The 27,549-nt window shown below is 35.8% G+C and overlaps 3 protein-coding genes across 4 annotated transcripts; 2 read left to right on the forward strand and 1 right to left on the reverse strand.

Annotated features, from left to right (window-relative positions):
* The first annotated feature begins 2,346 nt into the window (after positions 1 to 2,346).
* Positions 2,347 to 7,847, forward strand: LOC113302605 (casein kinase II subunit beta-1-like). Its single transcript, XM_026551550.1, has 5 exons — positions 2,347 to 2,897; positions 3,763 to 3,984; positions 6,586 to 6,695; positions 6,778 to 6,943; positions 7,403 to 7,847. Exons 1-5 carry the CDS (start codon positions 2,648 to 2,650, stop codon positions 7,531 to 7,533), a joined length of 879 nt encoding a protein of 292 aa, XP_026407335.1. The 5' UTR covers positions 2,347 to 2,647; the 3' UTR covers positions 7,534 to 7,847.
* Positions 7,848 to 15,937: 8,090 nt separating this feature from the next.
* Positions 15,938 to 19,973, forward strand: LOC113302607. Its single transcript, XM_026551552.1, has 3 exons — positions 15,938 to 17,346; positions 18,469 to 18,727; positions 19,233 to 19,973. The coding sequence occupies exons 1-3, from the start codon at positions 16,163 to 16,165 to the stop codon at positions 19,410 to 19,412; spliced, it is 1,623 nt and encodes a 540-aa protein (XP_026407337.1). The 5' UTR covers positions 15,938 to 16,162; the 3' UTR covers positions 19,413 to 19,973.
* A 613-nt stretch (positions 19,974 to 20,586) lies between these two features.
* On the reverse strand, positions 20,587 to 22,192 carry LOC113304351 (60S ribosomal protein L37a-like). 2 transcript variants are annotated; one of them, XM_026553438.1, is made up of 5 exons: positions 22,054 to 22,192; positions 21,424 to 21,463; positions 21,233 to 21,321; positions 20,983 to 21,065; positions 20,587 to 20,884 (listed from the first exon to the last, which is right to left on the reverse strand). In XM_026553438.1, exons 1-5 carry the CDS (start codon positions 22,054 to 22,056, stop codon positions 20,821 to 20,823), a joined length of 279 nt encoding a protein of 92 aa, XP_026409223.1. In that variant the 5' UTR covers positions 22,057 to 22,192; the 3' UTR covers positions 20,587 to 20,820. The 2 variants fall into 2 exon arrangements, with proteins under 2 accessions (XP_026409223.1, XP_026409222.1); XM_026553437.1 differs by lacking the exon at positions 22,054 to 22,192 and having other exon boundaries at positions 21,424 to 21,469.
* Between the last annotated feature and the right edge of the window lie 5,357 nt (positions 22,193 to 27,549).

Here is a 27,549-nt window from a genome sequence, read left to right on the forward strand (position 1 = left end):
GTCGGTTCTTACATCAGATTTTCAGGGAACTTTTATTCATGACAAACAAATCTTGATGGATTTATTATAGCTAATGAATGTGTGGATAGTAGACTGAAGGATAAGAAACCTAGTATTCTTTGCAAGATTGATATGGAGAAAGCGCTCGATAATGTTAATCGGCATTCCATATTTACTATTTTTCAAAAGCATGATTTTGGAACTAAATGGATTTCCTGGATTAGATAGTGTGTTACTTCTTCTCACCTGTCAGTTTTAGCGAATGGAAGTTCTACAGAGAAGTTTAATCCAAACAAGGGGTTACGACAAGGAGAATCACTATCGCCGTATTTATTAATTTTATTGGTGGTAGAGGTGCTTTCCAAGTTGATAAATGATGGAGGGAATATTTCGGGGTTCCAGGTGATGGAGTACGACACAATAATTTCACACTTACAGTTTACGGATGATACGCGTTGATGCGAGTGTAGAAGAAGTTAGAAGACTTCTTATCATTTTGGCGGTTTTCGAAACAATTACTGGGCTCAAACTGAATTTAGGAAAAAGCACAACGATCAATGTTGGTGTGGATGAGGGAATTGAGGCTCTTTCTAATGAACTTGGATGTAAGACGGAGAAGCTTCCTTTCACATATCTTGGTATGCCAATAGGAGAGCATTGGCGTAGTACTTCTGTTTGGGAGTATGTTTTAACCACGATGGAGTATAAACTGGCGACGTGGAAAAGGAGGAAACTTAACAAAGCAGGTAGACTTATTCTTATAAAAAGTTGTTTTGCTAGTTTACCTATTTATTACTTGTCGTTATTTCATCTCCCGGTAAGTGTGGAGAAGAGAATGGTGAGAAATATGCGAAAATTCTTGTGGGGGCCAGTGGAAGGTAGGAGGAAGCTAGTTTGGGTAGCTTGGAAAAAAATTGTATGCCGAAAGAAAATGGAGGTTTGGGAGTGAATATTCTGAAAACTACTAATAAATTTCTGTTGATAAAATGGATTTGGAGATTCTCAAGGAACAAAAATAATCTTTGGAGGAAAATAGTGAATCAGAAGTTCAAGAGAAACCCAAATTTTTTAATGCCTGATGTTGACAATAAGCCTCAGTCTAGGAGCATATGGAAGAATGTAATAAATATGGATCTGATTGTTCAAGAAATTGCAAAGTTTTACAGTTAGAAATGGTAAAGGGATAAGGTTTTGGAAGGACAAATGGCTTGATAGAGAGAGACTCCAAGATTTATTTTCGGTCATTTTCAAGGCGGTCAAGGAGAAGGATGCGTCAAAATAGCTGATATGATTGTGAACAATAGTTGGAATTGTGAATTCAGGAGGCCTTTGAACGCAAACGAGAACCTAGAATGGGACTTGCTCAGACGTGACTGTTTCCCAGTACCGGTGTTAGAGGAAGCGGAGGATGAAGTAGAGCTTATGGAGAATTTTAGTGCTAAGAAGTGTTACGAGGTTTTGATGGGAACCTATCCTCCTTGCAACTTTGATGCTCATTTATGGAAGAACAATATTCCAAACAAGGTAAGCTTTATTCTTTGGGCAAGTTTTCATGATTCAATCCCTACTAGAGACATGTTAGTTCACCATGGTTTGACCATTCAAAGTTACTTGTGTGTCTTGTGTAACAATGAAAAAGAAACTTCTGATCATATGTTTCTTCATTGTTCGTATTCTTTTGAGATTTGGGATTACGTTATCAAGGCGTTTAAGATATCTTGGCCGATGGCGAAAAATTTGTTTCAATTTTTTGAAGCTTGGACCACTAATGTTTTACAAGGAAGGGGAAAGGAGGTGCAGAAGATTATTCACTACACCATTTGTTGGATCTCATGGAAGGAGCGAAATGGGAGAGTTTTTGGTGGTCGTAAGAAATGTGTTGCATAAAAATATAGATCTTGTTAAACAATTTGTAGTTTTATGGTCCCGTGACACCAATTCCTTTATATTTGTTCCCCTAATCTCATCTGGAGTAATTGGGAAGCTCTCATGAGTGAGTGATTATTCTTTTTACTTTATTATTTATTTTTCTTTTTTAATATAACATTTTCTTGGGGAAAAAAAAGGGGATTATTTGGTTTTTTTGTAAACATTTGTATCTTCAATATAATAAAAATCTTTATATTTTTCTGCCGGTGTCTACGGTGGTAAAGTTATTCGGTGATAAAACTAACGACCCGAATACGAAACTCGAGGTAGGGATTAAAGTTGGGCAGGGCTTCTGGCCCAGCCCCACGCTTCCAGGGAAATAACAATAATTAATGCCAGGTTCACACTAATTCTGGTTTTGTTATATCCTGGGTTCATTCGATTCGAATGGTCACTAACCAGTAGTTCTCTCTCCCCCAGGCCATGAAGGCAAAAAACGAAAAAAAAATCTAAAAATCCCTCAAAGCCGATAGAAAGAAAGAAACAAACAAATTCTCTTCTTCTCTCTCTTTCCTGTGTCTGCTAAGTTCGAAGCAACCGATACAGAACAGAATCAGTCCTTCTGAGTTCTGGACAGAGAGAGGGTTTTTCTTCCCCCTTCTGAAACCCTAACTTTCTCCATTTTCAAAACCCTAACTTTTTTGATAATTTTTTGAAATTTAAGATAGTGAAGAAGAGCAAATTGTTGTGGAAAGTTGGTAAAGAAGAAGAGGAGGATATGTATAGAGATCGAGGAAGTGTTGGATCGAAATCAGAAATCGCTTCGCTTGATCGTAAGAGAATAAATGATGCCCTAGATAAACACTTGGAGAAATCTTCACCATCTACTTCTAAAGGTGGTGGAGGAGGAAAAGACAAAGATAATAATAGGTTATCTATTCCTTCTACTTCTTCTCTCAAACAGCAACAACCTCCTGATCATAGAGATTCTCGTTCTGCTTCTCTCCCCAAAAACAAGGTTTCTGATGGTAAGCTTTTTATGATTTCTTTTATTCATCATTTTTATTTTTACGTATTTATTGTGTTGCTTGTTTTCTTATTTATTTTTTTTCCTTTTTGATTTTCTATGACTTAATTTTTTTCCATTTTGAAAGATTATTTACTATGTGGATTTGGTAGTGGTAGTTATTTGTGAATTACTATGTATAGCTTTATTGGATGCTTCAGTGAGACTGGCATTAATACAAAGTTATTTTAGAATGTTCTATGATTATCATGATTTGGCGAGTTTCCGGCTTATAGATAAAGTTTCGATACATGTTTTTGCAACCTTCTGTTATTTATGGTTAGTGGATTCCCATACTTGAAATAATGGATATGGATACCACACCAAAGTGAGTTAAGAAATCCGCTATTGAATGCAGCAAAATGGAAAACAGCATCCTATTTATTGCAATCTCAGTCCCCCTAGTAAGAGAATTCTTTATACTGTTCAAAATAATATGTAGATTTTAACTTACAGGTTCCTAAATGCGTGTTTTGGCTAGTTAAGCTTTAGTGGCTGGTGGTTATTACGGGAACAGTACACGTATATCCTGAACACACAAACAATGATATGTCACTTTTAGTGGGACTTTCAGTTTTCTCAGTTATATATAAAATTGATAAACCAATCTAGATTTCTTTGGTTTACGGTGTTTTTATCTGGAGTAGAATGATCTTTTCATATTAGTTCATATGCCTTAGGTTCTTTGACAACGGGAACACTCCAATCTCTTTTTGTGTTGTTTTCTTTTTCACTTAACAACCATCTATGAAGGTAATTTATGGTTAGCTTACCCTTTAAAGTTGTGATTTGCTGTTGTGCTGATGGATGTTCTTATTTTCATACAGCCGAGGAGTCTGATACAGACAGCGAAGAGTCAGATGTAAGTGGTTCAGATGGGGATGACACTTCTTGGATCTCATGGTTTTGTAATCTTCGAGGAAATGAGTTCTTCTGTGAGGTTGACGACGAGTACATTCAAGATGATTTCAATCTTTGTGGCTTAAGCAGTCAAGTTCCATATTACGATTGTGCGCTTGATTTGATTTTGGATGTCGAATCTTCTCATGGTAATCATTTGTCTTATCTTTCGTAGGTTGGTTCATATAGCTCGGTTTTGTTATCCAATGGGTACTTCTAGCCAAAGTGGCATGAGTTACATATGTGATTTTCGCTTGTTTAAATTTTGTTCATCCATGATTAAGTTGCATTTATGGACCCCCTGAATAGCTACCTAACGCAAGGTGGGTCCTTCTGTCCTTACACACGCTCACATGATTAGGATATTATCCAATAGTTCGTTTTGTGGTACTTCACGCTGCGTTTTATGTAGTCCAGATAGGAGAGTTTGTTAGACTGACAAAAATTACCATTTTATGTCTTTACTTCCACTGTTGTGTGCAAACTCTTTGGCTTTTTGGATGTCGAATCTTCTCATGGTAATCATTTGTCTTATCTTTCGTAGGTTGGTTCATATAGCTCGGTTTTGTTATGAATGGGTAATTCTAGCCAAAGTGGCATGAGTTACATATATGATTTTCGCTTGTTTAAATTTTGTTCATCCATGATTAAGTTGCATTTATGGACTCCCTGAATAGCTACCTAACGCAAGGTGGGTCCTTCTGTCCTTACACGCTCACATGATTAGGATATTATCCGATAGTTCGTGTTGCAGTCCAAATAAGAGAGTTTGTTAGACTGACAAAATTTACCATTTTATGTCTTTACTTCCACTGTTGTGTGCAAACTCTTAGGCTTTTTGAATTGTAGATCTGGGTTGTAGCGAAACCCAACAGTAGCATAGCGTGTGGATCACACAGTTTTATCGAACTAAGTCCTGCGCTGAACTTTGAACACTTGTCGACAATGTGACCTCGAATACTGTCTATATTCAGTATTGTCATCGTTTACTCAGTTCTGACTTATCTTAGAGTGTAGGAAAATTTTCAAAATAGGCCTTGTGTGAAGTATGGATCTTTAAGTGAAGCAGATTCTAATGGGATTTTATGAATAGTATTTTTGTTAAATTGATAAGTTTACTTGTAACAGGTAATTTAGTAGCTTTAGGGATCCTATAGGGAACTGGTTTTTCCTGTGTTACAACGACAAGGACACGGAGTCGGTGTCTTGTGTCCAGTTCGTTACTTTGACACATCAACTTAATAAACAAGAAAACGGGGACACGGTTTGCACAAAGTAGATAAGTAGTTTAACATAGATAGCGAGAGAAAATATCCAAGGCCAAAAAAGGGAAAATCTCTCTTTGTAAGGTGTATATTATCTTACAATCGTACTAAATGGAGATGATAGAGCTTAAAGAATAACTTTTTAAGTAAGACTTCTAAAAGAATATCCTAACAACTAAGTCTAACCACTATTATTGTAAAAGTTTAGAGTAACTGAGGTATTTTAGATTTTCTTTTATATTTTTTGGTGAGTGAGCCGTGTCCATGTCCAAACGTGTTGACGCGGCTCCAAAAAATAATTAGGCGTGTAGTCGTAACACAGGTTTTTTCATGAACAATTCTGAATTGGACATTCAGTTGGTGTTGTGAGCACTTGGTTTTGTACCCATTATTTTGGTTGACCTGCAATGTCTAACTTAAGGTGTTATAGTATGAATTTCATGATACACCTGCAACTTATAGGATAGACCTTATTTAGTAAATTGTGGACTCCACGACCACGATGAATCTGTAATTTTTAAGCAATTTTTTTTCTTCTTTTCATTTTTAGGTGGATATCTTATAATATAATTGAGCAAATAGTTAATTAGTAACTGAGCTTAATATGATACAGATGAGAGGAATTTCGTGGACTACAATGTTGATGATAGTGGTTTGTGCTATATAAGGTTGAATGAGCTATTACTAAGGATCCTCCTTGATATTAATTTGTTGCCAGTTCAGTTAGGGGAATGAACTCTATAAAACTTTGCCACAGAGTGTGAGTTTACCCATCAGAAGAGTGTCATATGTCGGAGTTTCTGTGTGGTTATTCGATCATTAGCTATTGAAGCATCCTAATGTAGTATTAGGTTGACTCTGACCGAGTTGTTCTTCATTTTGTCCAGTTGATGAGCAACCTTGTCTTACTTAGCCACACGCATAATCAACCAGCAACCATGTCTTACTTAGCCACCCTCACAATCAACCACTAGTTTTCTTGGGCAGGTCTTAGTTAACAATGCTTTGACTTGTGAGAGATCATCCAACCGTAGACCACTACTTTATTAGCCATGATAAGTTTCTCTTGAACGGAATGATCCTTATCCTGTTATGCATGCATGTATGATCTACAATATCATTCAATGCTATCGCCTCGTAACATTTGTCCTACCAGGTGTAAGCTGTATAATTTAAACAGAAAATAATTATCAAATTTTGGAGGACATCTCTCGGTGGTCCTTCACTGATTACTTTTAAGCATTTTATAACATGTCTCGGTGTTTCTTCACTGGTTATTATTAAACATTTTCAGTTCAGCACTCCAATCTAACTTATGTTCAGCTATTAAGAGACCTAGACGACCCAAGTGAGGAGACATTTCACTGTCCTCCCATATTTGGCAAACCATCTTGTAGAAAATGTGGACAGGAGTTGACTGAAACCAAAGTACTGATAGAACTTTTCCATCGCTTATTCTTGATTCATGTTATGGTTTTTTTGTAGGTGATATGTTCACCGAGGAGCAGAATGAATTGGTTGAATCAGCAGCAGAGATGTTGTACGGATTGATTCACGTCCGTTACATATTAACCAGCAAAGGCATGGCTGCAATGGTGAGTTTTTGCTAGCTTGCTTCAAATTACTTGTTTTTATGGTTTCGGGCTTTGGCTTAGATTGAAGAATCAAATTTTACAGCTTGAGAAGTACAAGAACTATGATTTCGGAAGATGCCCCAGAGTTTACTGCTGTGGACAACCCTGTCTTCCAGTTGGCCAATCTGACATTCCCCGGTCGAGCACTGTGAAGATCTACTGTCCCAAATGTGAAGATATTTACTACCCACGGTCCAAATATCAAGGCAGTATCCTTTTTCTATCGACTCTATTATTACTTTTACTTTTCGCTTTCCTTTCCACAGCACGTATTATGCTCGGCCCTTGCATATTTATTACTCCCTCCGTCCTAGTTTACTTGCCAAAATTGAGTTTTTTTTAGCAAATTTGTACCAAAAAATTTCTATATTTCCCACTAAAATTTTTTAATTATCAAAAATGAAACAAAAACTAGGATGTCAAAATTTGTATACGAAACAAGTAATTTGTGTATGTGAGAGTAATTTGAATTTCTTTCAAGTTTTTGCAAAATCCAATATAGGCAAGTAAAGTAGGACGGAGGGAGTAGTAAGTTTATCACTTAGATCCGTCCATAGATATTTCATGTTTTCATCAGTCATACAGCCGGAAAATAACATATTCATTCAGGTTGGTTTATGTATGTCTAATACTATCATGCAAAATTTCTTTAACTGAATTGCAATTAGACATTGATGGAGCTTACTTTGGAACAACATTTCCCCATCTGTTCCTGATGACTTATGGACATTTGAAGCCACAAAAAGCCTCGCAGAGCTATATACAAAGAATATTCGGTTTCAAGATTCACAGACCTTGAGGATGACGATGATGTGGTTACTGATTTTTGGCCTAATTCCCTCTTTCAAAGGGTAAATTTGCTCTTGGCAAGGATGACAAGTGGGTCTCAAAAACCCTAGTAGAGTTAGAGGTCCTTCAAAAGTTACTGGTTCAACTCTTTTAAAATCTATGAAGGAAATGTTATTTTGGATAGAAACTTGATTCACTTGGAAGCTTATTATTCCTTTTTTTTTTCTTTTCTTTTTTTTCCTTCAATTTTTATGGTAGTCCTGTATCACGGTGAGAAATCTTATGTTTGCCTCATTTGCTCTTCTATTTGTTTTCTTTAATCGATTGAAATTCCATTATTCCTCAGGGTCATTCAGCCCTGCTCTGAAATTTGACTAATCATAATGCGGAAAGTATTAGGATCCTAGTTGGTGCTTTGACTTGCAAATGTTGCTAGGATTAGGAGTATTCCAACTGTAACTGGATTTTTACCCCAGTCCGCCGCTCGATTGAATTCTCTCCAATTCTGTCCCATACTCTAACTGGATTTTTTACCCCCAGTCCGTCGCTCAAGTGAAAATTCTGTCCCAAAATTAGGAATTTTCTTAGGCTGTGTTTGGCATGACCAAAAATAATCCAAAATACCCCAGGGCTCTATCTACTTCTCATCCTCTTCTTCTTTCCTCCTGACCTGCTTGGTCGTGCCGGCTACCACTTCGTTCTCTTCCCCTTAGTTTTCCTCTTTCATGAGGTGGTGTGTAACTCGCAAAACATAAATTCCTTATTTCTCTTGAAACTAACTAGTAGTATACGGATAAGCGGGTTAGATTCTAAGGTAGAGTTGAGCTAAAGTTGTCGATTCGAATTTCTGAATGAAAATAATGCAAAGCTACGAAAACAAATATTAATGCAAAGCTACGAAAACAAATATTAATGCAAATATGAGGATGGGAATGATTAAGGATGCTTTTGCGTCCACGAAACGTGAATCTTATCGACATCACTATATTTCTGCAAAGTACCCATATACGACAGACACCTTGCGTGATCTAATATAGACAAAGACTATCAAGAAGATAGCAACTACAAGGTATAAACTTGGTATATACTGTAAGTCCAAAACCGAACCTAACTATATGGATCAAACGAAGTGTTTGGATATATGTATAAATACAATTACTTTATTATAACTAAAACAATAATAGTTATAATGCGAAAGTAAACTAAAAGAAGAATACAACATTTTGTTAACGAGAAAACCGTAAATGCAGAAAGACCACGGAACATAGTCCAGTTGTGAATGCTCTCGTAATTAAGCCGCTATATAAACACTACTACCAACTTCGTATAGGTGAGACCAAATAAACCATCCCTAGTTTCCTCATTATTTCTATTCCTTCAACCGATCTTGCCATCACACGTGATTCCTAAGATAGAGTACATTATCTTAAGTTGCTTCCCTAGTCGTAAAGACTTTTTGCACTCAATTTCTTTGGATAGTATTCCGAAATAGTAAATGACTAATCTGTTTTCGATAATTGTTCTTTCAACCTCAAGAAGTAAATTAGAGATTTAGTTGAGTCAAACAAAGGCTCTTCCGTTTAGTCTAATAAAACTCCTTTGTTTGGATTAGATCAACCAAGATCTAGATTATCAAGATAACTAGACCTAGGTTTATAAACTATCAGATTCAGATCCTGAAGAAGACCACGAAATGATAGCTTGACGATCGATACCACTGGCAATAAGATGTTTATCAAAAGATAAACAAAGATAAGTCGTATCTCAGTCGATCAAGTATGTGCACGAAGTAAACCACAAAGATCAAAAATCAATAAGAAATCTTCTTGTCTTCAATGTACCTTCACAAATAAACTTGATTTCACTTATGATCGATCACACATAAAACAAAATCTTTAACAATGGATGATCACAAGTCTATTGTCAGATATAAAGACAGATCTGAATTACTGTCAATCCCTGATCTAGTTTGAGCAACGTTATGTCAGAAGAGAAGGATTTCAAGAATAATAAAATTAGGTGCAATCAAGGTTTGGCAACTGTTAGCCAATCAAATCAATAATCGAAATTAAAAACAATGTGAATTCTAGTTTCCCACCAACGGTACTATCCAAACGCTTCTTGATCACACATCAGTCTTTAAACTAGCGGACATAAGAGAATTCGCCTAATTTTACTCTCCTCTCCAAGATAGTATTACAAGTAATACTATTAGTCAGCTACCACAGTGACTACAAAATGAAGTGCATGTGTCAACATAAGTTTGTAAGAAAAAAAACTTCACTATTTACAGATCAAGGTAGATTGGACACCAAGGAATTTACATAACCGAAAATATTCTAAATATATGCAATAAACACCAATTTTCGATTTTGTATAATTCCAACTGATATACAGAAATCCCTCATGGATGACAACTCAATATTAGCTAGCATACAAGTATATTTTACTAATATGTCTTCCAGATATATGTTTTAATTGTTGGAAAAATAAAAAAATATTTATTCGAAAATATCAAAAGAAGATTCTCAAACATCTCGGTTTGGGATATCACCTTGATTATCAAGGAATATCTTTGAATAATAAAATGTAAGAATTTAGCTCATGTTCAAATTACTTACAATGTCAACATCTTGAACTTTCATTAATATAATATCATATTCCGATATTCACAAAACTCTAAAGTATATGTAAAACCGAAAATAAGATATTTGTTATTGGGACCGGTCCTCCAAGAGATCTCAGTAGGGATCGGTCCTAATATAGATCCCCAACTAGGAGTTAGTATTGATATAGGTCCCCAATAGGAATCGCACCACCAATCCCATTGATTCCTTTCAACTACGAAACAACTTTCCCAAAGCTACTTCCTTAAACTTATGTAGATAAACATAGTTTTCTAGGTATGGAATCAATCCTAAGTTCATTACAAAATTTAGTAAAAAATTAGAAAGATAGTGTCTATGTCGCAATTATGAAGTTCAAAAGATAAGTGTTACACTTCGTAATTCAATACACAAGAGTTTCAAATACAACTTGTATATTCTTCCTTGACACTTTGATCATATACTAGAGTTATATATATATATATAACATCGCATGTTATGTTTTCAATATAAATGACTTGAAAGTAACATGGATATAAATAAACAAGTTAAGTCTTGTATTAACCTCGAGCAGAAGGATGATGTATTCGTTTATGTCGATACATCTTCAAATTCTCCTGGTCTTCGGAGTGATACTTGTACGTCTTAACATTTATATACTTTATAGTCTAACATAACGAAGTTGAATCTAGTAATCTAATCAAGCGACCTTGAGTTTTGGAACTAAAATATGACAACCAACTTTGACATACCAACGATTGGCGCATTCAACCGAGTAATAAGCTAAAAAAATCTTTATTCTAGGATCGATCCCTTAAACAAGGATCTATACTAAGACCTATCCAGGGATCTATAACAAGACCGATCGCTACCTGGGGATTTATAACAGTACTGATCTCTTACTTGGGGATCTATAATAGGACTGACCCCTATTAAGTTAGTTAACCAACTAAAACGTGTTTCCGATTTGTCTATTACTTTAGGGTTTGCATATATATCGAAATATGTTTTGGTTAACATGGAAAGTTCATTAATTTCCGCATAACATTTTTATCATGTAATAAACTATTATTACGTAATGTTCAAGTATTCCTTGCTACTCTATATGAGATCCCAAACCTAAATATTTCTCTTAATATTAAGAATTTTTATGTCTTTTAATTTCTTAGTAATTAAAGTATATATCTGGATAATATATTAGTAAAGTATACTTGTATGCTAGCTAATATCGAGTTATCAATGAGCTGCCATCCATGAGAGTTTGATATATTAGTTGGACAACAGTTGGAATTCGACAAAATCCAAAAATTGGTATTTATTGCATATTTTCATATTTGGAAATTCCTTGGTGTCTAAACTACCCTGGTTAGTATAAGTAGTGAAGTTTGTTCTTATTAAAAACTTATCCCGCAACACACGTACTTTCTTATGTGGTTGGTATGAGGAACGCCCACTAGTAGTATTCTCATAATACTCTCTCGAAGAGGAAAGTAGTCTAGGACTTCTTTGGGATCAAGAAGCAGCTAGTAGTACCATTGATGGAAAACTTGAATCGTAGTTTCAATTATTGATTTTATTGACTAACAATAATATAGATCAACCTTGATTGCACCTGGTGTGTTTGTTTTGTCATCCTTTTTTCTCTGGTATATATTCACTTGAACTTGATTAAAGATCAACAATTTCAGGAGTAATCGTGACATCCATTGTTAACAGACTAATTTTTGTGATCGATTACAAGGGAATCATGTTGTTTGTGCACGTACATTGAAGACTAGAAGATTTTCTTTCTGGTATTCTGATCTTTGTGATTATATTTCGTGCACCCTTGATTGACTGGGATGCAACAAGCTTTGATAGACATCTTATAGCTTGTTGTATAGATCGACAATCTATCAGTTGGTGTTTCTCTTTAGGAACCGGATTTTATAGATTGTGAACTAAGATTGATTATCTTTGATAGTATTTGTTCTTAGTTGATCTAGCCAATATAAAGGGTTTTATATTGGTTAAAGGGACAAAACTTTGTAACCCAATTTATCTCTGATTAACTTGTTGGTCTGGGAGATTGATAAAGCGGTTACTGAAATAGATTAGTTCTTTCCTGTTCAGAATACGATCCAAATGAATTGGGTGCTAGAATTCTTCATAGCGGGTGAAGCGACTCAATATAGTGGACTGTATCTTAGGTCTCGCATGCATAGTCCATATTGGTAGTAGGCGCGAGGATACTGAAGGAACTGAGTAACTTGGAGTCAGTTTACTTGTTCTCAACTATACGATGTTGGTAGTAATCTTTGTATAACGACTTAATTATGAGAGTATTCAAAATTGGACTAGGTCCCGGAGTTTTTCTGCATTTTCAGTTTCCTCATTAAGAAAATTTTGCTATGTGCTTTTACTTTACTTTTCGCATTATAATTATTGTTTTAGTTATAATAAAGTAAACGCACTAAGTACTTAATTAATCCAACACTTGGTTTGATCCTAATAGTTAGGTTCGGTCATGATACCTATTTTATTTACCAGTGTTACCTTATTGAAAAGTAATCTCCTTGACGGTACTTGTCTGAATTAAATTACACAAGGTGTGTCTTATATAGGTTGATACAAAAAGATTTTGGTGTACCTGATACCCTCGTTATTTCAGAAGGGTTTTCCTTCTTGAGGGTCAACATCTACCGAATCCTCATTTTCATGAAAGAAAAACGAAGGAATCAACTCCAATTCCAAATCGAGAGAATCATCTCCTTCTTCTGATGAAATTGGAGAGTTTTAAGAGAGCTTCACATAACGTACATTTCATCACCAAGATGGTCGTTATCTCTGATACATCTTCTCTTTTATTCTAGTTTCAAATCTTACTAAAGCACTCATCCTCATGAAAAACAATTCGACTTTTGTGAATCCTTGTTGATACAACTCTTCCATATTGCAACTTCTAAGGTTAAACTAGCATAATCGAATTGGCTCTGATACTAATTGTATTGTATCGGTACAAGATTTGATCACTTGAAGAGTAGCCTATTTCATTATGGAGAATAAAGTTTTTATAATTCAAGGGATTACCCAAAATCGATAACTCGATTGATTTGATTAATATTCAATACCTCTTTCGATTAGAGGCTTAATATTATAAAGCTAGTTATTGGTTCCTCTAATATCTAACGACTAAGATAGATCCCAAGTGTTTCTATCCAAGCCACCCATTATTAATTATACGATTAAACTAATTAACTTTACTTCATATACTAACTATAATTATTACTAAAGATGGACTAGGACAGGGTTACAGAGTCATGCCTGATGTTATAAATTTTAATGTAGAAATTCAGGATGTCGTCTTTAGCATTACAATCGGTATGGCTAAAAAATTATACAATATCGGTTGCTCACTAGATCTTAGAAAAATAAGCAATTTTTGATCTACGCCATATAAAGGGCTAGTTGCAGTTGGCACTGTTAAGTTTATTAACGCGTTAACAACTATTGATAATGGAGTACATATTTAATGTCAACAGTCGTCGTGGTTTTCATCATAGCCATGCTGACTGTTAATAATGTTCCTCATTTTGAAAATAAAAAACAACAAAGTTAACTACAGTCGATATGGGATTCATGATTTTTACAGTGCTAGCAATTACGGTCGGCATGTCATTTATCATCTCAGTAAATTGTTGTTGTAGAATTATTAGTTCGTATTTTGTTTTGTGTTTTTAACTTATTAAATCAGCTTCTAAGCCAGGCAAACTAAGTAAGGGAGCAGATTTATAGAGAAAAAAAGAGAGACTTAAGTCGGCACTAATTTATTGTTTAGCTTTAGATGTCATGTTTTATATTATTAGGATTAAGATTTGTATCAGGAGAAGGATATATAATTCAGGCGTCCCAAAGTTTTAGGAGGCTAGTTAGAAAATTACCTTAAACAACCAATTGAAATTGACAGCCCCAATCCAGGGTTCTATTAAATTGATTCATGCTCGATCCTTGAAATAAATGTTGTTTGCTTATCTCTCTCACTCTTTTTTTTTTCAACAAAAACATCACCAACAATAGACCGGATCTGAGCATATTACTTCACTATTTCTTGCTTTCTAGGTTAGTTTTTTTTTTTACTTATCTACACAATTATGGTGTTTTTATCTACTATTTTGAGGCTTATCTTCGCTTTAATGGCAGTTCTTGGTTATTGAGACGGGTTTTGAGATTAATATGCTCTCCAAGGACGATATCTTCATCTTTGTTGTCTCCGGCGACATAATCTTCATCATCAACTTATCCGGCGACGGAATTTTCATCGATAATATTTTTGACAACTGAAGCTTCATTACTAGTTATAAGAGATTTGATCAATTCATTCCTATTTTTAGAGCATATCATTTTAAAGAAGAAAAACAAACTAAAATGATTAGAATTTAATTTCGAGAAAATCCATTCTTCTTCCGATTTAATGGATCTCATTTATATTTGTATTTGTCTTACTCCGCTGATCCTTCTTTTTCTCTTGTCGAATTTCTCGGGTATTGTACTTTTACTTCTCTTATTTTCGACCCAAACTCATTGTAACCTCGAATTTCCATTAATGAAATGGTTCCTTGTTTATTAGGAAAAAAAAAGAAAGAGATGGAAGATCGACTTTGTTATGTGTTTGAAACTAGCAAAATCAGTTGTTGTTGTTTGATATTCGGCTAAAACAAATATACATAGTCAAAGGATTTTCATATGATGTATGTGGCACAGCGTGCCCGCTTGAAACAACTTGTCCCTGGTGCTCGTGCTCGCCTGGTCTTAAAAGATTGGATGGCTTGTCCTACTAGAGACGGTCGTTCCTTGATGGACAATACGTGTTGGCGCATGAGTGGTGCCTGGTCTTTTGGTGCTGATTGGCCCCCGTTCCACGCGTCGACAACAAGGCCAACTACCTCTTCAGCTTCTTCCCTGAGTCGCCTGAGGGAAAGGCTCGTTTGGTCCCTGTGCTATCTGTCGAAATGTTATCGACTATTGTCCCTTGAAACGATGAACATGTGAAATCATCCTAGCATATTGTGAAGGGAGGGACTTCCTCCTGTGACTATGCAGGCAGCAAGATCGTGAAAGTGGGGACTCCACCCTGTAGCCCTGCATGCCCCAGGTAGGGATAAAGTGGGTATGCTATTTTAACGATCGCGAATGCGTAAACCCTACTAAAATGATGTGACCACTCTCTGTTCCACCCGCGACACAGAATGTGCTTAGGATTTACTACTGTCTCAGTACAGGTTGCCCAAGCTGGTGAGCCGGCATAGAAACTTAACCATATTCTAGAGATAAGATCTTTACGAGATATTAACTCTGCCCTACCTGGTACTTGCTACTGGGAAAAGGGCTCTGGATATTGGTAGGTGGCACACGAATTTTGTGGGTCATACGAGATTTACTTCGACACGAATGAAAATCGCAACATTTTGAATTTCTCCTAGAACGATGCCATGATAGTTTCTCTTCTCATTCGAATCTGATGAAAGCACCTCAATTTAACAACATGTTCGCAGCATTACAGATTAGCTTACAATTCACGTGCAAGATCTACATATTCAGGCAAAAATCACGAGCAGAAGCTTGATGTTCCCTAGGATGAGTCCCCAGGCTTCCCGAATGCTAAGTGGTTAAGTTGGTTCAAAAATACAGACCATTTAAGACCAGTTCAAAAATATTAGCGTGAAGCCGTGAACAAGTAAAATAAAAATCAATGTGGCTGGTATTTCTGTAATTCAAAAACCAAACAAAGGGCATTTCATACAATCATTTATCATCCCCTAATTGAGTTCTTTCGCCTGAATTTCCCTCTTCTATCTTTTCTCCTGTCTGATTTATACCCCTTCTGCACAAATCCACCACCAAAAAAAACGAATACCAAAACCAGAATCTCTCGAATTACACACTAGTTAGAGCAAGAAAAAAAATCAGAAAAAAAAAAGATAGAAAAAGAAATAAAAATTCAGAAGAAATACAATTTGTAAGGGGAAAAAACTAAGAAAGATATATTAAATGTAAATGCATCAGAAGAAATCCGAAGTTCAGATCGGGAAAGAAAGCAGCGGTTTCTCTTCCGATTTTAATCCTACTCCGCCCTTTCTTCATCATCTTTATCCTCCTAATAACAATCAATTATTCATACAAACACATCTTGAATATCATCAATCCACCCCACCATTACCATCACCACCACCTCCACCACCATCATCACCATTGACGACGACAACAACAACAACAACACAAGATGAGAATTCAATATCAAACCCAAAAATCCTCCTCTCTACACCTCACAAAAGACCCATAATGAATCACCACCATCAACACTCTTCTGGCACTCTTACTCACTCACCTACTTTATCATCACTACACCACCACCACCATCAACAACAACACCAACATCATAATCAACCCTTTTCTCAATACCCAACAATTTCATCAACAAATTCACCTTCTTGTCCATCTCCATATCTAATAATCTCATCAGCAACGAAAGCTGCAGTCTTTCGAATACTACGTCAAATTCGACATATACGTCGTCTACGTCTTCATCTTCGTCTTATACTTCTTCTATCCTTACCTTCTTTTTACTTCTTTCTATCAAACCCTCACTCATCTTTCTTATTAGACTTTTTGTCAGCTCTTGCATTCTCCTTTGCGCTGCTTTTATCATTAAATCTTGCTCTACCTCGTCTGCCATCCATTCGTCTACTTCTTTCTCGTTCATTTCCATTAAAAATCTCATCGAATTCCAATTCGTCATCTGCTAGATCACCTCCACCTGTGTTTTGGTCAATTGGCTCTAAGCCCAAATTGGAAACAAGGGTTGTCAATTCTGGATCTGGGGTTCAGGCTTACAGCAATGGGGATGTATATGAAGGTGAATTTCATAAAGGGAAATGTTCAGGGAGTGGTGTCTATTACTATTATATGAGTGGGAGATATGAAGGGGATTGGGTTGATGAGAAATATGATGGCTATGGTGTTGAAACATGGGCGAGAGGGAGTCGATATCGTGGGCAGTATAGGCAAGGGTTGAGACATGGATTTGGGGTTTATAAGTTCTATACTGGGGATGTTTATGCTGGTGAATGGTCTAGTGGGCAAAGCCATGGATGTGGTGCTCATACTTGTGAGGATGGGAGTAGATATGTTGGGGAGTTTAAGTGGGGTGTCAAACATGGTCTTGGCCACTACCATTTCAGGTTATTTTCTCTATCTTCTCAAGCTAGAGAGTGTTTGAGTATAGATTGGGGTGTCAAACATGGTCTTGTGAGGTGTTTGAGTATAGATTGCTTTGTGGTATCTGATATTTATTGCCTCTGGAGAGTGTACAGTATGCAATTTGACTTGTCACTGTTGTGCTTTTGATATTTATAAATGAACTGGATATTACATCACTTCGATTAGGATGGTTGGTGTTACAAATTACCTAAGACCAAGTTTATGTATTAGGAACTAAGGTGTTGACAAGTTTGGATACTGATTGTTGGTGTTATGATTTAGTAGGACCAGAGTAGCAGAATTTCATTTTAGGTTCACCTGATATAGGACGGTTGAGGGATAAGTTCTTAGATTTTCCTTTTGTCAGTGTTGGCCTTCAGAACTCGTGTTTTAGTTTGTCTCATGTTGTACTATGGAGACACTACCATACCAGTTGTACTTATAACTCAGGTTACTTAATTGTACTTGGATGAATTCCAGTATGCTTTTGAGTGTTATCTTTCTTTCCTGTTATACACATTTAAAAAGTTTTTCTTGCATGTCAGACTTTCCAACTGTCTGAATTTTTAGTTTATTTGATATAGCTTAGTTTGATGCATACCTCTGGTCTGCTACTACCTGCCCGTCACTGGTTGTATCTTGGTATCTATATCATGTAAAATCTGGAGTCTTGTCAGATGATATTTCATTTGCAAATTTCTCAGTTTATCTGAGCACAAGTTTATGGGGGTTAAAATGACTAGCGGCCTTCTATTATGGATCTACCAATGGAGCCATTTTGCTGGTGGGCGGGTTGATGAATATATTTTTAAAACATGCATATATGGATCTACCAGTTGGGCTCCACTTTGTTTCAGAGTGGGGTATCCTTTTTCATATTGGCATTAAACAGCAATTTACTTACAATTGCAGAATTATACTCAGTTGCATGTATTAGATTAAGTTAAGAATGCTAAGATATTCTTGCAGCGATTATTTTTCTTTTCCTCAAACTGTTTACATGCTCTTAGAATCTATGTCTTATTGTCTTTAGTGCGTTGTTTAATGCATGAATAAACCATTTAATTCTGTTTGTGCGCCAATCTGGTGTTTTTGGTATGTAGAAATGGAGACACATATGCTGGAGAGTACTTTGCAGACAAAATGCATGGATTCGGGGTTTACCGTTTTGCCAATGGGCATCGATATGAAGGAGCCTGGCACGAGGGAAGGAGGCAAGGGCTTGGAATGTACACATTTAGGAATGGAGAGACACAATCTGGTCACTGGCAAAATGGTGTCCTTGATATCCCTAGCACTCAAAACATCCATCCCGGATCTCCAATTGCTGTTAACCATTCTAAAGTGTTGAATGCAGTTCAGGTAATAGTAACCCTTTCCTGTTCTCGACAAATATTTGTAAATTCGAAAGTAACTGCTTATCTGTCAGCTTATGTGGCTGAATATCCAAAATTTTAAATAGTCCACAAAATTAATCTGTTAGTCAAATGGTAAGATCCTAATAGGGTAAACCTAGACTACAGGGCACCTGAATGTGGTAATGTTTTCTCTGTACAAGTTACAAAATCACTTAACGACCAAGAACGTAAACTTTGTTCTATTCAAGTTGACATGTGTCAGCTTAGAAAATGGGCGCTCTAGATGTACATTTGAATGAAGGGCATCGATTTTGAAGATGTCAACTGAAACTTTATTTGTCGTTAACAGTGCCTCAGTTTATTGCCGAGGTGGTATTTTATGGTATAAGCAGTATGCTTTGCTTGATTGGTAGTGGTTTTCTTAAAGTGCGGGTAAAAGGGTTATTCTATCTTTAGACAAGAACAAAGTAGGGTATTGTTCTGACAAGGGCCTGACTTTCTATTATCAGGAAGCAAGAAGAGCTGCGGAGAAAGCATATGATGTGGCAAGAGTGGATGAGAGGGTGAACCGAGCAGTAGGTGCTGCGAATAAAGCCGCAAATGCAGCAAGAGTTGCAGCAGTGAAGGCAGTTCAAAAGCAAATGCACGATGGCGAAACTCAAACTGAAGGCATCCTTTCAATGGTGTAGTAAACGAATTCTATGTAGTATAATATGTAGGCAACTTATCCATAGTGATGCTTGGGTAGCTTGTTTTGCAACTAAGAACAAGCAAAGCTGTGAGGAAGATGGCAAAGCAAAGTGAAACCGAAAATTTCCAGTGCTGTTGTCTTGCGATATCGGTAGAGCGTACTGCTTTTTCGTATTGTTATTTCGTTCCTTTTTTTTTTTGAATCACGAAGATGCAACTAGGAGGATGCCATCTTGGAACCACATTTTGGTTGTAGATGATGAGCAGCTGATTGAGGAGCAGGCTTGGTTTCCTCTTGTTTTTGCTTTCACTGTAGTATGTACAGGATGATGAGTAGAGAAAGTGAACAGTGCAGCACCACCTCCTTGGTTGATGTAGTTAGAGAGAGGAAGAAAGGTGTCCTAATTTTGTTTTTTTTCTTGTTTTCCATTTTCTTGATGATCCTTCGGCTGTAAGTAAATGCAGGTGCTGGTGCTAGAGGTGAAACCTAGCTTCTGTTCTGTTGTGACTATTCATGATAATATTTTGCTCTTCTATGATTACATAAGATATATCAAGGATCTCTGATATGCCGCACTAACAAATATCAAATACTAAGCTAAGCTTCCTAGCATAAAACATAATTTTTGAAATATCAAATACTAAGCTAGCTTCCTAGCATAAAACATAATTTTTGGTTCCCTCGGGATGTTTGCTTAAATAATATCAAATGAGGTGATTGAAAAAGAAGTAGCACCAGACCCTTCCTAAAGAACAACGAGAATTAGAACAGGAAAACAAGCTGGAGGCACATTCTCTAGGCAACGGTTAATTTCAAGTATATAAGCACAGCATCATGTTCTTCACACGCCTCTTAAGTATGTAAGCAGTTAAATCAGGTACAAATCAGGTACTATTGATTAACAAGACAACGACAGGAACCATAACAAGATTAACATCCTTTGATCAGCACACCTTCCAAAAATTTTCCACAGCAGAAAATTTTACTACACCTGGCCTTTATCAGCTTAGCTAGTGCACTTCTAGATCTTTCTCTGTAACCTCATGCACTAGCTCATTACAATTTTAGTATGTGCAGTCACACCTCAAATCGAGATTGAGGAAAATCTCAGAGAAGGAAATCATCCTCGAAACCCTACCAAGTAGGAAAATATTTTTGACATACAAACAAAATTTAACATCAAGAAAGCGAATAATATAAGATTCATCAGAATTCCATAATTTGAAACAAAGAGATAGTCTGCTCAAAATGTAAGATGCTAGATATTATCTTCAATATTCAAAAATATCTGAATAACAAAATGACTAAATAGTTCTTGAAGACCAGAAAAGGTGATAACACTAAATTAGCTCTGATGGTACCTCTCACCAAATACCAAAATACAAAATATAGATAACGAGATCAATCTATGATTCAGTTTGCTCCCTCAACCTTCTAATGGTGCTTCTAACTGTCACGGCACTGGCGGTGCTGGATTAGCAAAAACAAGAACAAGAAACAGTTAGTACATTGATTAAACAAAAACTAACACGGAAACAGACCAAAAAGATTGAAAGCGAGAAAATTACTTCAAAGTGTAAGCACCACCAGCTTTAACTTTGCCACAATCCTTGCATCCCCAGATTCCAACAGCTTGTCTCTTCACAGCGTACTGCAACATTAAACAAAACATAAGAATCTGATGGAAAAGACTGACGAATAGAGTGAACTAGTCCATCATGTAGGAGATAATAATCCCAACAATGGACATAACCAGTACCAGTCTTTCAGGTTAACTAATTCACCAGTTACTTATTTTACCACATGAATGAACATTACCTTTCCGCAGAACTCACAGAAGTACTTTGCATGCTGACTCACTTCCATCTTCTTAATCTGCTTCCTTAATGAAGCTCCGTATCTGGTACCTGCAGACAACATTTTCAATCAGCAAACATCCAAACAGGTACCAAATATGATCCTACATAACCATTACTACAATCCAATGCAAGGTGCAGGTCAGCACTTACCATATTTACCGACAATTCCAGCCTTCTTGGTACGCTTAGTCTGCATTCACAAGCAAATGAACTGACATTAGCATATACCAGATTTGATACTACCTAATCACACAAAAGATACAATCCATGTAGTAATAAAAGCAGAATAAATCTGAAAACCAGTGAGCACATTCAAGCAGAATAGTAGCACCTCATACACGCTCACGCAGCATTTAGTAACAAAGATATCAAGATAGTTTTCCCCTCACTGGTGAAAGTAGAGAATTCTTATTCCAAAATAATCTTAATATAGTTGATTGCTGTTTAACGTTCACAAGAATCTATCATTGAATCGCATGCCAAACTATTTACTTCGGTCAAAGAAACACACATTAATACCCATATCACCAGTATCATTTCTCTCTACCTAACCAAATGATGAACACTAACCTATAATATGCACCCACTGTATTGATAAATAAAACATCTAGTGACAAACAAGGATCTAGAAATCGGCTAAAATGTATGAAACCCTATATATTCGAAGCAATCAGATATGAGGATTCAAATATAAAAACCCTAAAAAGGAACGGAGAAAACCATTTCGATTTGATCAGTAACGATACATTTGAGAATGATAAAGGATTAATGATTACTCACCATTGCGAAAGATTGTTGCTGGTGAGCTCGAACTAGGGTTTTGGCGAAGAAGAGTTCCGGTCTCCTCCTCCTTCAATCTTACCTTGTGCTTCTGAAAGCGAAAGCGTAAACGGCTGTGTTTCTATTTATCTGTGAAAGTCGGGAGCTAGGGTTTTGAAATACTTAGTTTTTATGACTTGTTTAACCTCGTTTTGATTTGTTATGGCTTCTGTGCCCAGCAGTCTAACACTTATTTTATACAGACCGTTCTTTTTAACACTTGGTGGATAGACTAGACCTCTAAATAAAATCTACGGTTGCTGTTTATTCTATGTTCTGATACAAGTAGATGCGGATGTACATGATAAGGACCTCAAACTACCCTGAGGCTAAGCACCGTGGAGACATCCTCGGCCATGCCACGTCGTTGTGAGTGCCTCACTGGCCGCTGTAAGGGGTACCAGGTTACAAGGGACTCTACCAAAATTATATAAGATAAACTGTAAAGTGTTTTGTTTTACATAGATTTTAGTATTCTTTCTGATAGTTTTGTGCCCATGAACAATGTTGTGTTATGAAGGTAGGAGGGGTAAAGGATAAGTCATTCAGGATTTGCTGCACTAAGGTGTTTATGTTTTTCTAGCGTTGGATCAGTCAAATTTAGTCAAACACTAAATGATTTAGTCTTCATCCTTATAAGTATCCAAAAGAAGTCGATTTCTTCTCTTTCGCTTCTAATCTTCCCATTTTCCATTTCTTTTTATAAAAGAAAATTTTATTAACTTCGAGAGCAAGAAAAGTTTTGGTCTACATTCAAAAATTTACAGACTTTAGCAGGATGATTATTATATGCTTCAATATGAGTAGTAGACTGTCCAACCAACTTTGATATGAGAACATCCACCTGATTATCATTTTGACTAATAAAATTAAAGTTGCAAATGTTAAAACTAAAAGCTAAATGTTTAATTTCTTTTAAAAGATTTATATTCTCCGATTGAATAAGAAGAGAATTTCATATTATTGATTGTATGACCAATTTTGCATCAGCTTCTACTTGAATATTCATTAGTTGATTGGACTTTGCCCACGCCAAAGCTTCTCGTACAACCATGCATTCTCTCATTTCTGGACTCAGTATTCCACTTGGATACGTTCCTCTGATTCCTTAACATATACCTGTGTAATCACGTAACACAATACCAATACTAAGTTGATTAGTGTCTAGATCAAATGAAGCATCAACATTAAGTTTTAAAATGCCTTCTAAAGGTGGTATCCATCTAGAAAGTCTTATAACAATAGAGTTAATGCAGGTGTGCATAGAGTTATGCATATAGGATGATAAATGGTAAAGTATCTTATGAATCGAGTTGAAGGGTTTAGAGATACTCCCTGAAAGACATAATTACATTTTTCTTTCCATATTACCCAAATGCTATCATTATTATATATAGTCATTTCTCATCAGTGTTGCATGTGTCCATCGAGAACCAGCTGAGTAAGCATTCCTGAACACTGCCACAATTAGTTTTAACTAAGTCAATGTTGATATTCACTCCCCTCCACACATATCTTGCATGTCTGCGGTCAAAAATAAGATGCTCCGTTGTTTCCATGTTGTTACCACATATACTGCACTGAGTTTCTTGGTCACTGTTATACAAAACTAGTTTGGCTCTAGTGACATTGACATCTCTTATGCATTTTCAGGAAAAAAAAGTTTAATCATATGAGAAGTAGCACAACTCCATAGTCTCTTCCAAACCTTAGTCTCTATAGTTGGACCATTAACTTGAACCTCCCTACTGCACTTAGTGAGCATATTGTATGTACTATTCACTGAGAACTTACCATCTTTGGCCGCCATCCACGTCATGGTATCTTTTTTTGACATATCGATAAAAATAGCTTGAATCTTACTTGGAGTGGCAGAATCAAAAAGTTGATGCAAGATATTAACATTCCATTTGTTAGACTCAGGGATGAATAATTCAGCAACATCCTCATAGAATCCGTGAAGACCATTAATTGGTGTTGGAGGAGTAATCATACTTGGAATCCACTTATCCTTCCATATCTTGGTTTTCCTTCCATTGTTGATTTCCATGAAGTAGTTATGTTGAACAACTAGTAAACTATTCCAAGTACATGAACAATTTTTAGCTTCCAATTTTTGATGAATGAGATTACCATATGAAGTATTTTCCTCTTAGAACCTGTACCATCAGATGACTTGACTCAGTGCATAATCTCCAAGATAGTTTAGTGAAAAGAGAAAGAATTAATTTATTTAAATCTCTAAAAGCAAGACCTCCCATTTCTTTTGGTTTGCAGACTTTGTTTCAGCCAATAGGATTAAGACCTCTGTTGGAGTTATAACCCCAGAAGAATCTTCTTACAACAGAAGTAAGTTGACTGATGAGATTATTTGGCAACTTAAAAGTCCCCATTTGATAAACTGGTAGAAAATTTAAAACATGTTTAATCATTGTTGATCTTCCTGCTTGAGTTAAAGAGGTAGAAGACCAAACAGAATACATGTACTCGAAACTCTCTTTGATTGATTTTAAAGACTCTTGTTTCGAGTGTCCCAAAATCAGTGGTGAACCAAGATACTTTTCTTTGGCATTGTTTTAACTCCAAGAATGTATGTCAGAGCAGCTGCAACTTCAGGCTTAGTGTACTTGCTAAAATGAACTGCATATTTATTAAAATTGATTCTTGTCCTGATTGAGAACTGGAATTTTAAAGAAGTTTAAGCAAGTTGTTTACAGTAGAGATGTTATATTGAGTAAAAATCAAGCAATCATCTGCAAAAAAAAAAGCAAATGGTTAATGGCTGGGGAAGAATTAGTCACTTTAATACCTTTGATGTTGTTCTGTTGTTGTGTTGAAATAAGATGTCTTGATAAGAATTCCATAACTAGAATGAACAAGTAAGGTGATAATGGGTCACCTTGCCTTGTTCCTCTTTTGTATGATGAAATTCTGCATAAGGGGAACCATTAAGCATCACAGATAAGGTTGTAGTACTGATACATTGAAGCACAAGGTCACATAAATCATCACAAAAGCCAAAGTATTTGAGAACCTTAATTAGGAAATTCCATTCTAGCCTGTCAAAGGCTTTTGACATGTCTAACTTGAGAGCCATCCATCCAGTTTCACCTTTCTTCTTCTTAATATAATGTATAATTTCTTGATCAATGATGTTATTGCCACTGATTAACCTACCAGAAACATAGGATGCTTGGAAAGGAGAGATGATCTTATCCATTAATAGTTCAATTGTATTTAGTAGAATCTTGGATATTATTTTATAAGAAGTATTATACAAACCAATTGGTTTATAATCAGCTGCACATGTGGGCTTTTTCTTTTTTGGAATGAGTGAGATGTGGGTTTTATTGCTTTGTCTGAGAACGTGTTTTTTCTGGAAAAAAAGCTTGTAACCATCATGCATACATCTCCTATAATGTTCTGCTGACTCTTATAAAAACCTGCTTGAAAGCCTTCTGGTCCTGGTGCACTCCAATTTTCCATGCTTTTAATAGTTGAATGTACTTATTCATTTGAAAGAATCATGGTAAGAAAATTGTTGTCTTCATAAGTAATAATGATTGGCAAGTATAAATATAGACTTTCATCAAGTTCTTGTACTACTGAAGTACTTATATTCTTGAAATGATGAGTTAGGTGACTAGAAATGTCTTTTCTTGTTTGAAGCCAATTGTTGTTGATGTCTTTGATGGCATCAATGTTATTCATGGCTCTTCTTCTATTTGTGCTGGTGTGAAAGTACTTGTTGTTATTATCCATGCCTTTGATGAAGTGATCTCTAGATTTTTGCTGATATAACTCACTCTTAACTTTGTGCCATTTATTCAGCTCTTTGTTGATGTCAACAATATGATTATGAGAGTCACTGCTTTGTGGCTGAGATTGGAGCAAATCCAGTTCTTTCCGTAAAGTATCCACCTTAACATTAATGTCACCAAAATGCTCTCTATTCCATTTAGAAAGGTCTCTTCTAGTAGTTTGAAGTTTCTTGACAAGCTGAAAACCAAGAGAGCCATTGACTCTATTTTTCCAAGTACTAGCAATCACAGTAGTGCAAGAATCACCATTTAACCATGTTGGAAAAATTTAAAAGGCTTCCAGCAATTTTGAATGGCAGTATCAGTTACTAACATTATAGGACTGTGGCCACTACCAACCCGAGTTAAATGGTAAAGTTTAAAATTTAATCTCCATTTCCTAGAGCCATATCAATGCTAGTTCTTTTCAGTCATGTTCCTAGATTATTACTAGTCCAAGTATAGTCCTTACCAACATAATCTATGTCTTCGAGACCACTATTGATGACTATTGTATTAACCCAACTATCTATATAAGTAGTAGCTCTACTTTCACTATCTATTAAATGAAAGTTTAGATCACCTAAAAGAATCCATGGACTAGTATTGGCTTTACTAAATTCATGAACATAGTTTCATTGTTCTTTTTTTTTCATAGTTGGTATAGTCGTACATACAAGTAAGGAGGAATTCAGATTTACTAGGATCAACTTGGAATAAAGCATTAAACATGTTATTGGTGGCATCTCTTACATCACATTGAAAACCATTTTTCTAAAGTAAAAAAGACCTCCAGATAAACCCACTGGGTCTATGTAAGCATAATTTGGGTATTGAAATGGTTTTAAGAATGGTTTAAACTTAGCCTCGATAATCTTTGTTTCACACAAAAAGGTTATATCAGGATTTTGGGTTCTGATCAAGTCACTCAAATAATTTCTGGCAGTGGAGTTCTTGAAACCTTGAACATTCCAAGATATGATTTTCATTGTAAACACTTCTTATTTTTCACTCTAAAAACAACAAAATCGTATGCCTTAAACCCGTGATTTTCAAAAGTAGCCTTTTCTTCTTCCTTTCTCCTTTTTAGTTTCTTTTCAATGAATGATCATTGCACAACTTCTTATTTTTTGAATCTTGAAGGTTGGTGAAAATAGAATCATGAATTGATATTTATTTAGGGTTTGTTCCCTTTTATCTCACTTTATCTACGAAAAGAGTTTCTCTACTAAATTGTAATTGCTATGCATGTAAGAGATCGAATCACTACTTGACATTTTGCATGTTTTTCATCGATATTACATAATTGAATAAAGCATATAAACAACCATACCGACCAATCAATGCAACGATATCTAGGATTTTTCTTGATTTAAGCCATTAATTTTTCAATCATCTGATCAGTTGAAGTTATTGATTAGTGATTAATTTGTTACCGATACAGTAAATGAAGATTTATTTTGTTGGTTTGACTATACCAATTCAAGGTACGCGTAAAGGTTAAGATGAAACCCAAATTTACAAGATTAACACTATACTTTTATGTCCATACGGATGTAAACCAATAAATTTATCATAGACTCAACAACCAGACCCACCGATGTGGGAAAAAATACCCAAATTATCTTTGTATGTGTTTGAAAAAATTTAATGGCCT

This window comes from Papaver somniferum, chromosome 8, assembly GCF_003573695.1.
Source record: "Papaver somniferum cultivar HN1 chromosome 8, ASM357369v1, whole genome shotgun sequence".
In the NCBI taxonomy this organism is placed as follows: Eukaryota; Viridiplantae; Streptophyta; class Magnoliopsida; order Ranunculales; family Papaveraceae; genus Papaver; species Papaver somniferum.